We start from the raw sequence: 10,992 nt of genomic DNA, 5'->3' as shown, positions 1-10,992 counted from the left end.
AAATTATTTGTACACATCAATCCAAATCTTTCTGCGAAAGCAACCCAAGAGTCTCAAGACAAAGAAATGTGATATTTATCAATAGCCAAGTCAGTCACCTGATATCACTCCAACAGAGCATGTTATTCCATTACTGAACACAAAACTGAAGCCAAGGAGACCCACAAACAAGTAAAGGTCTTGCAGAGCATCTTGAGGAAACGCAGCATGTGGTCAGGTCCATGTGTTCTGCACTTCTATCGGTGACTGCCTGACGGGATTTTTACCCAAGTATTGAAGACAATCATCGCTTTTCATACATTGTTAGCTGGTTCAGTTACTTCTCAGCCTCTGAAAATGGGGGACTGTTTAAAAAGGGCATTTATTCCTAAATAGTTGATTCTGTAGTTATGTTAAACTCCCTGAACATCTGCACTTCAACTGGATGCTGTTTGTTTGATTTTAAACTCATTTTAGTGTAGTGGGCAAAAAATATTTTATTCTATCATTCAGGTGATAAAAACTTACAAACTTACAAATGCAGTTTAATAAAAACACAACACAGAGTTTCATGATGGGAAATATATGATATAGTATTTTTGAAGTTCTCCCATAGAGACTGAAGCCTGGAATATTTCATCCACTGCTTTTGTCTTTTGTGTCGCTTATAGAAGAGTAACACTAAACCACTGAGACTTTAAATACACAAACTTGTTGTCCTTGTCTGTTTTTATGGGTTACAGGTCAGGATGTGTTATGTAACACTGAGTAAATAACTGTCCTTATTTGTTTTCACTTTAAGGGAACTGGTTTGAGTGGAAAACTCTTGACTACATGGCAGGTGTTTTAACAGAAATGTGTCAGAAAGCTTCTGCTGCTGATTCATTTTTAAACTTGTCCCCGTCTTTGTTGAGCTACCACACTTTTTTTTTCTTAGTAAAATCCCTTTTCCATCCTAAATCCGAGCACGACTCTCCAAATATGACCCAGCTTCATCTCCTAACCCTTTGAGAGTCTTGGAAATGTTCTTACTCAGAAGATTTCCCCTTATCTTGCAATCCCCTAAAAAACCGTCAGTGCTCAAATATGCAGCAGCAGCAGCAGAAGCAGAACTGTACGGCCAGGCATAATACTGGCTTCTGGGGCAGTTTGTCACAGCAATTTTGAAGTGAAGTCGTGATGGATGTGGTGGTGGCGGTGGTGATATAGATTGGAGTACCACTTAGACGTGTCCTTGCCTTGCCTGTGACAATCTACTACCTCTCTCTGTGTGCACATGTGCACAGAGGTGGGTGTTTGTGCTTCAGTTAGATTGTGCTTGCAAACAGTGCTGTGCCCATGTAACCACATGCAACTTCATACAGTTGAAAAGCAGCCCAGAGCCTTCTGCTCACATCCCCAGCTCAACAAAAATATAAAAAGCGAATACAAGCTGAGCCAAACTCTATCAATCAAACAGCAACACGTCTGACAGGTCGTGCTTTTTATTGCTCCATCTGTTATCAGGAGCTGCAGCGCACGTCCGTCTGCTGCTCTTCACGCAGTTTTTTCCAGGCTCGGGTCAGATCCGTGTCAGACCCATCATCATGTAACCCCACCTCGAAGGACAAACCCCATCCCAGAGCCTCTCCGCCAGCGCACGAACACGTCTGCACAAAACTAACAACATTGAATTTGACGGGCCTCAAATTAAAGGCCTCGTTCACTACGAGGCCTGCGCTTCGGGGGGAAAGCTCCAAAAATACTGAGAGGCTGTTGGTGTTCGACAACAAGGAAGGAAATACAAGAGTGGGTGAGATGATCTTGGAATTCGTCCATGCAGGCTTTCAGAGGGAAACTTATGGTGCGGATGTTTATGGATTTGTGGAGGAGGGAAATGATAGGCCTCTGGCAGAAGGATCCTCCTTGAGGCAGAAGGATAGATCATGTGACCACTTTCTTGGCGCTGACAGCTGTTGCCTCCATCTGTACAGTAGATGACCTTATGCTGATCTTCTTCTCTGTACTCAAGTGTGACACCACACTACTCTCATGCACCGTGCACATTGTAGTTGCAGAATAGAAAAGCTGACAGTGCTCTTCTTTTCTGCATTTAGCTTTGGGTAGACTGTTCACCTAATAGCTGCTTAAATCATATTAACTTAACCCAGTAGTGCTTCTGCTGGTCCAGAACAGGTCTAATAATCAATTTTGATACTTTATAGAAAAACCATTTCACAGGAGTAAAAAAAAAAAGATCATATCCTTTAATAATGTTAGAAACAAGCTCTTATATCTTCCTCAAATGCTTGATTTGAATTTAATGTTAGGAATATTATAATGGACCAAGCAGTGAAGGAACATCAGGCACAGGTTAAAGTCCCTAAAAAAGTTTTTTTTAAACCCCCCAAACCCCTAATCGTAGGCCCATAAAAGAGATCAAAGTAATAGAACTCTGTAACAAAGTAACAGAAAGCTGTCAACAAACAATACTACTGACTCAAAAAAACTGAACTACTTAAACAAGACCAAGGAGAAACTTAAATAGTGGTTGATCAGCCCACAAAGACACAAAAGGGGGTAGAACACACAACTCCCCCCCCCTTCACACTTGCTCCGCCCCTTTCCTCCCTTTTTAGCTCATCAACCAAAAGACTGGGAGCAGCTGCTACTGAGATAACTCAAAAGACAAAGAAAGATCAACTCATACACAGAACAGTGTAAACTAAAATGAGTGCATTTATTTCAGAATACAGTAAAGAAAATTAATTCTAAACCAAAACCGATTCTTCATTCCACTGTAAGTTAAGCCATATATTTAAAGAAAGAAAAATATAAGTATAGTATAGTGTTATGTGTAAGTCTCTATTGTAGCACTGATGTTTAGTTGATAATCCCACTGTTTGTGACTGTAACTGCAGCCACCACAAAGATGTTTCAGAAAATGTTTGGACGTGATCGTTGCTGTTTGTGGACCAGTTGCTGTAATGTTGGAATCCAAATGTTTGCTTTAAAATAGGATTTCAGCTGTTTAACAGGACTATGCACCAGTTGTTGTACATTCGTCATTTCATAATGCTCCAAATGTTTTCTGTGGGTGACAAGTCAGTTCAGCCCCCACACTCTTTTATTATGGAGAGGCATGCTGTTATTATGTGTTAAATGTAGTTTTGTTGGATTGTAGCATGTGTTTTGCTGCAAAAGCTGGATGTGTTCTTCATAGCTACAGCCATCATGTGGCATTTAAACGGTATGTTGGTACAAGGTCTGATGGTCCCACTCGTCTTTAGCATAATGTTTGATTTGTTTCTATTGACGTTTCTATTGTTGTTATGTTATTATGAATGTTGGGTCTAAGTTTATGAATAGAAACACATTGTATTGCAAGTCCCACAGACCAAAGTGCTGTGTGTAACAATAGGTTTCACAGAGAATGGCCTAAAAAGGAGTAAATATCCAGTGAGCAGCTGAAAGAAGGCTGAAAATGCCTTGTTGATGCCAGAGATCAGAGGTGACTGTAAAGTAAGTAACTCAAATAACCACTTGTTACAATCAAGGTATGCAGAAGAGCATCTTTAAACATACAACATATTGAACCTTGAAGCAGATGAGCTACTGCAGCAGAAGACCACACCAGATGGCAGAAGCAAAAAATGGAATCTATAATTCACATATGCTCACTAAAACTGGACGATTAACAACTGGAAATATTCACCTGATCGATGAGTCTTGAGCTGTACTGCAACATTCAGACAATAGGGTCACAATTTGGTGCAGAACAACCTTCAAGTATGGATCCATCCTGGTAGACAATGCTGACAATGTAACCAAAAGGCCCCCACAGTCATTAGAGCCCAATCCAACAGAGCACCTTTGTGATGAGGGCGAGCAGTAGATTCATACCATCTGTGGCAACTGTATCATACTGTGTGCCATTAAGAATTAAAGCAATTGTGAAAGGAAAAGGGCGTCCAACCCAGAACTAACAAGGTGTTCCTAATGAAGTGTTGCTTGGGAATTAAAGTGGTCAGCAATATGAAACGTTTTCATCATTTTAGGTTTCAAACCAATTCCCAAATACTTGCACAAAAAATAGTTGGATAAGGAGATTTGGATTACATGAAACCCCAAAACCAATATAATCTGCATAATGCTTCAATAGAAGAGGATGTTGAGTCTTGAGGTATTTGTGTTTCAGGCTTCAGATGAACTCAGCAGAGCTGGATGTATTTGGTCCATGTGTCCTTGTTAATCAGGGACCAGGGGACAAATGAGGGTGGGAGGCCTTTTCTGATGATGGCTGCTCCCAGGGAAAAGTCACATCTGTGTCCTCTCCTGAGGTCAGCTTTTCCTCGCTGTGTGTGGCAGTGATCTAAAAACTGTGCTGACTGCTCACCAAACAAACATGAGAAATGCACTCAGCGGCTGTATTACAGGGAGAAGTGAGGGGGGTGCGTCCACACAGGCTGTGCGAGGAGACAGATTACATCTGGCTCGAGGGAGGAACTCATTAGATAGGATAACATCTTAAGACACCTTTTTCAAATCAGATATTTAACATTATTTTATACAGGAAAAAGGTAAAAACAAGCAGATGTTATTACAATTTTAATTATAAATGCTATAATTTTTTGGGTTTTTTTTTACTAATTCTTATTTAATTTGTTCATCTTTGGTTTTTTGCCTACTGTTGCTATGTTATGGTGGGTTATTGATAAGAATTACCAATAGACAGCAATATGTCATGTTTAGCACAACCTTTGCCCTCATTTGCTGCAGACACGGTTTAATTATTAAAAAAACGTTGGTACAATTTTATCATGGCACTGAGCAAGATCAATCAACGACAACAGAAACTCGCAAGGATGCAGAGGCAGGTTTAAACATTGCTAAAGCAAAGTGAGTGAAAAAACAAGTACACATACTGTGTTAAAATGTCTTACAGATGGATGTAAAAAAGTCAGCTTACGCGTTGAATTAAATATCACGATCTCATCCTCATACTGGGATTACACCATTAAAGGAGACTTCAGTAAATTTAGAAAATTTGCAGTTTTAATGTTTTTTCAGGGTGTTTTTAATGACACACATTTCATCCCTTGTACCTTCTCTTTGTCAAATCTTTGTCTCTGTGAGTCCCTGTTACACTAACTCCTGTGTTTTTTTCTGGTGGTCACTGATCTTTTGTGCTTTGAGGGCTTTTGGTATAGTCTTTATGTCTTGTTACCCTGATGTTTCCACTTGCCTTCTGTCTGTGTATGTAACCTCAGTTTGGCTGTGTTTAAACCCTAGAGTCTTCCCTCCTGATTTCTTCTTTGTGTTTGTGGACATTGGTATTTTATATTCTGGATTTGCATTATCAACAATAAAGGCAATATATGTTTTGTTTTGTTTTATTGCTTTGTCAAGTCTGTCTGTCCTATCGTCCTGCATTTCATGACAACTCCCCACATGAACAGATCAGGTCAACCCATTTTTATATCCGTGTCTGCTCTTCCTGAAAATGATCTGGAAGATTAAGTTAACTGCAGATTGTCTGATGTTTCCTGATGTGAGCAGTTCACCTTCTTCGAAAACATGGGCCGTTTTCCTAGTCTTGCTAATCAAGAGCTTCAGTCGTAAGTGTATAAAAAAACTCACTGCTTGAACAGTTGCTATCCAACTGTGTACTGCCCTCTAGTGGCCTGATTCTTGTGTTACATACAGAGTGACATTACAGTAGGGTTTCTCATGCTGTGTGTGGTGTTTTTCAGTCTAAACTCCATCCACTGAGGAAGATCATGTAACAACGTTAAAAGCTGAAGAGCTGTCAGACTTCTGCTAATGGATCTTGTTATCGGTCAATGCAAATGTATATCAAAACAAAGCAGACATAATTTATTGGTGGTTTTCATATTTTAATTTGTCATTTTAACCACATAAAACACTTAAGCAGACACACATTAGAGGAATAAATTAAACTGAACTGATTAAATTAAGATAAATCATTTACAGGCAATAAGAACATCTTCTTGCATAGTGTTACAGTAATTTAAAGAGCAGCTGATCTAAAATAAAATGCTTAACTGTCATGTTTTTGGTTGTTTTGTGTAGTTCTATTCAGCTGTGAAGGTGCAGTAGATTCCCCAGTGATCACTAGTGTAGCGTCCACAGTCCAGCTTCTCCAGCCCCACCAAGGCCATGTGATCAGGGGCCAGACGAGGGACTCCACGTTTGATAGCTGGGCGGAGGTAGATTCTGTCAAAGCGGAAGCGAGCAGGTGTAGAAATATTCTGATTGGTGTTAGTAGTGGTGTCCCACGTGTAGCGGCAGTGCTCCTGCTTGCCCAGTCGCTCCCACACATCACAGACAGTTGCAGGCAGGCCCACCTTGGGTACCTAAGACGGGTCCAGAGAAAAAAGTTACTGTGATTACTTGTTACAAGTTTACTGGCTGTATGTGAGTGGAAGGAGCAGCGTCTGACCTCCGCATCCCTCAGGTTTGTGTCTCCCCCAAACACAATAGTGACATCATCAGGTGCATGTTTAAACCTCCACTTCACCACATGCAGCTGATTCATACGCTCTTTAGAACATGCCTTAAAGCTCTCAAAGTGAGATGTCATCAGGCACAGCTTCTGGCCATCGACGATCACCTGATTTTTGCAAAGGAAAATGTTCCTGAGCGTCACGTTCAGCTGAGCTTATGCATCTAAAGAAAATATCAGAGATGATTTTGCACACACCTGAGCAACAAGCAGGTTCCTCATCATCTGAGTTGTGCGATAAGGTACTATCTCACTCTCCACAAATGTGACTCGTGACTTTTTCAGCAACATCCCTGTAAAGTAACCTTCCTCAGCACCTGGTCAACACAAGTCAGGAGGAAGTTGGAGACTTTTAAAGGCAAAGACCTTCAAAGGAAATCCTTTGTCAGGTCATCATGGGCTAAATTGCACATAATAACTGAAAGCACACAATATCACAGTGAATACACTGCTGCTATGATAGTGGGCTTATAGTGGGATTTATTCCACTCATCTCCAGCTCCATGTGTTTGTTTTATATCTCTACTAGGACAGCTTTGAATGATTCATTACTCAAAACTGTCTGAAACAAGCTGTTATGGCTCCTCCCCCTTCAAGCAGCCTGACGTCTGACTTACTAGAGTTACTACTTCTAGACAAAAGACACGAAATTCAAGTGTTTATAGCCTGAGCGTTGACACCCAGGATTTACCTAGCTTCTCCAATTTCAAATTTATTCTTTGAAAATGCAGAATCATAGTAACAATACATACAGTATGTTGGATGTGAGAGAAAACAAGAAACTACCTTACAATATAAAGCGCCTTGAGGCGACTGTTGTTGATATTCGGAGCCGTATAAATGAAATTGAATTGAATTACATACAGTATGTGCTGGATGTGAGAGAAAACCAGGAAAACCAAAACAGGCTCAAACAGCTGAGCTTCTCCAAAGTGTATCCATGGCCTGTGTAATAATCTTGTAGTGTTGGTACAACAGTCAGGTTTAAAAAAACAGTGAAGGAAGAACACAGATGTTTTCTTTGCAAGCTCCTTTGACAACACAGATGTTAATAATATTAACTAAAGTCCCTAACAGCTCTCCTCATGTGTGACACTACGTGAAGCCAAAGCAGTTCAACTGCATTCAGCCATTAATCACCATTTGATCATTCATACATGGACTTTTCCTACCTGTATCTGACATACTGTACCTTCAATCATCAGGTAGCTCGCAAACCGTTTCTTCAAGAACTGGACATAAGGGGGAATGAGCTCCTGCAGGAACACCACATCAGGTTTGTATCTGCATTTACAAACATTATCTTTTATAATATTAACTCTCACATATATGCAGCCTTTAGCAACATTTCCCGTAAATGATGCCTAAAAGTGTAGTATGTGCTTACAAGTTTAAATATTTAACCAGGCCTCTGGCACGCTCTGGACGTTTTTCCCCATTAATCCCTTCCACGTTCCAGGTGATTAGGGACAGTTTAAAATCCTCTTTTTCTGAGGGTTTCTGTGTGGCAGCAGGACTGTTGGCTGGACTGGCACCTGGAGTGTCGGCCGGAATGTAAGCAGGACTTCCATCAGGACTGTCATCAGCCAATTCCATCCTGCAAATTTTTCACACAGTCAGTCAGCTCAAACACAAAGAATCATAGGTGAACTTTACCATATGTAGGAGAACAGACAGCAGACTTACCAGTCATCTGGAGTAGTATCTTCACCACTGTGTGTTTCAGAGTCGCTCTCCATGTCAGCTTCAACAAACTAGTTCAAGGCTCTCTGAAAGAAAAGTGACAAGAAGGTTTTGCTTTCTATTCATTTACTATAACTGAAAAAGGGCTTGGCTGCAAATACACCCAGGCAGTTTCTCAGTATGTTTATTTGTGTACTTGTGTCCATGGTTGCAAACAAATATGGTTCATAGTATGTTGACAAGTTCTTGCTCCACCCATTCTATCAAGGTATGTGGCGGGGGCGTGGTCTTTGGCAGAGGAGGGGTGACGCAATGAGCTCGCGGGGCGGCGTGGAGGCGGGAAGGAGCAGGTGTGCAGAACTGTGTTAATGAGAGAAACCTTTCTTATGTCAAAGGAGCTTGCAAAGAAAAGCGTCTGGACTTCTTTAAGTTGCTTGAAGATGTTTCACCTCTCATCCGAGAAGCTTCTTCAGTTCTAAGGTCAAATGGTGGAGAGTCCCAGATATAAACCTAGTGGGAGTAACCCCCCACAGAGGGACAAAAGGACCCCCTGATGATCCTCTAATCGCCTGAGCCAAGGTGTGAAACTGGGTGTGGGTCCCAATCAGCCAGAGTTTCGGGTGAGTTCATTGTGAAACCTGGCCCCACCTTATCATGCGAATTCCTGAGATCAGATGGCCCAGGATGTGAGTGGGCGTTAAGGCGTCTGGGAAGGGATCTCAAAACTGGATTATAGATGGCAGACAGTTGGTGTCGTAAACCACCGCCTCTGTTCAAAGATGGTCGCTCACAGTGGACACTCCTCTTTCTTTGTTTGTGCAGTGCCGGAGGTGCCCCAGGCTTCCCAGGGTTTTTTTCCCTTTGAGGTACTGTACAGCAGGCAGCCGCGGGGGGTACTCGACCTGATTAAGGAAAACTGGGAGGAAGGGTCGAGCCCCGCAAAGAATGAAATTCAATACGTGCTGGACTTGAAAGCAAAGTTGGACAGGTTTGGGAGGCTATCATGGGAGAATTTGCTCCAGGCCCAGCAACGTCAGCAAACCCTGTACAACAGAGCGGCTAGGCTCAGGCAATTTTCACCGGGAGACGAAGTGCTTGTATTACTCCCTTCCTCCAGCTCTAAACTGCTCGCCAAGTGGCAAGGGGCCCCTGTGGTCACATGGCAGGTGGGGGACATTGACTATGAGGTCGCCCGGTCGGACAGGGGAGGAGCGCTGCAGATTTACCACCTTAACCTCCTTAAAACAACACATCTCCCCTCTCTGGTTCTGAACTCCCCTTTCTTAAAAACCCAGAGAGATTATAGTTGCCCTACGTTGAAGAACACCAAACCCTCTTCCTATTTTATTGCTTATTTTCATCGACAATTCTGCTAATTTTATGTGTGTGTGTCCACCCTAGGGGAGCTGGTGTACCACCTTCTCCCGCTAGTTGGAGGCAACTTTTACACACATTTCTACACTCCTCTCTTTTTTTTCTTTTCCTGTTTTTGTTCCCAATTTTCAAGATTTTTAACCCCATTTTTCACTGTTTTTACACACACATCAACTTTTCCCACACAACCATTCTCTTTCATCTCACAACATACTTGCACTCACATTTCTTACCATACAGTCAAATATTGAGTTTTATCTCTGGCCGCTGGGTGAAACATCCGCCGCTACTGGATCTAGATCCCATATTTACATTCAGAGCGTCCCCTGCAATGGCCTTCTTCCCTTCTCGGCAGAAAAGTGCTAAAATACCGTCACTCCGCACACTGTATTGTGCAGACGTTATCAACAGTGGACTCGAACCACCGTTCCCTGTGATGGACCGGTGTTTTTGCAATTACTTTCTGGCAGACGATTGCTTTTCTTTGCACAACACCGGAACCGAACACAAGCCTGGGGACTCGAACCCCAGGATTTTCCTCCCGGAGACTCAAACTCCGGAGCAGCAAGCACTTCACGGCTTGGCCAGACAAAAAACTCCTCATGACTGTATACAAAGTTAGCTACAACTCACCCATCTGCAGGAGTCCCCTCAAAGTTGATGGTCTCGGTGGTGACTGAAACACACGGTTCTGTGACTCTTCCATTTCCTTCGCTTCAACAGCTGGTAGGACAAAGGTACCTTTTCCCTCAGGGGTGATCAGCCCGTCCACGAAACCGTTGTTCAGCGACCACATGGACTATCATGTCGACAACGCCATTTTGTTGTGGAAGTTTTCCATTTAAATAAAGCCTGACGAGCGGTGAGCGGTAGCTAACATTCTTTAATCAAACACACAAAGAACAGACAACCAAGCTTGATGAAGTCCCTGCATGACTGCGGGACAGACGGTCAGCAGAGTCTCCCTGAGCCTAGCATGGCTCTCAGTTAAATACCTTCTCCAGGAACAAAAGGCAGTACACAGCTGTTTCACACCTTAACACTAGAATTACTGAGCCTTTTTTTCCCTGGTGCGAGTCCCTACTACTAGATTTACTAGCCCTGCGCAAATTTGCGTAAATTCCACTGGCACTGCGTTGTCTTTACATTCCCTGGCACAGCAGCTGCAGCAGCTTCAGCAGCCTGCATCTGAGCTAATATTTCCTTGTGCTACATTCAAATTCAAATTTCAAATTCAAATTCAAATTTTATTTGTCACACACACACAACCATACACAGTATGACATGGGGGTGAAATGCTTGTAGCTGTACAATGCCCGACCATTAAATGACAGAAGAAAAGTTTTACAATATTTACAATTTACTACAAAAATTTACAAATTAACTTAGGAATTTACAGTAAAGAATGTGCAAATAGCAGAAGAGATTATAAAGATAAGGATTATAAATTA

At 42.0% G+C, this 10,992-nt stretch overlaps 1 protein-coding gene across 2 annotated transcripts; it reads right to left on the bottom strand.

The window, feature by feature from the left end:
• Positions 1-5,859: 5,859 nt before the first annotated feature.
• LOC146549308 (tyrosyl-DNA phosphodiesterase 2-like) lies at positions 5,860-8,288 on the bottom strand. Of its 2 annotated transcripts, XM_085262107.1 has the most exons (6): positions 8,171-8,288; positions 7,872-8,081; positions 7,677-7,768; positions 6,683-6,801; positions 6,422-6,592; positions 5,860-6,335 (listed from the first exon to the last, which is right to left on the bottom strand). In XM_085262107.1, exons 1-6 carry the CDS (start codon positions 8,221-8,223, stop codon positions 6,054-6,056), a joined length of 927 nt encoding a protein of 308 aa, XP_085118233.1. In that variant the 5' UTR covers positions 8,224-8,288; the 3' UTR covers positions 5,860-6,053. The 2 variants fall into 2 exon arrangements, with proteins under 2 accessions (XP_085118233.1, XP_085118232.1); XM_085262106.1 differs by having other exon boundaries at positions 5,860-6,592.
• Positions 8,289-10,992: the final 2,704 nt, after the last annotated feature.

The sequence above is a fragment of the Mchenga conophoros genome, linkage group LG22 (assembly GCF_057382185.1).
Source record: "Mchenga conophoros isolate Kocher_MC1m ecotype Shallow Benthic linkage group LG22, M_conophoros_male_GT1.1, whole genome shotgun sequence".
Lineage (NCBI taxonomy): Eukaryota > Metazoa > Chordata > Actinopteri > Cichliformes > Cichlidae > Mchenga > Mchenga conophoros.
The sequence above is the reverse complement of the archived record's forward strand: the minus strand, read 5'-3'. Positions and strand labels throughout refer to the sequence as shown.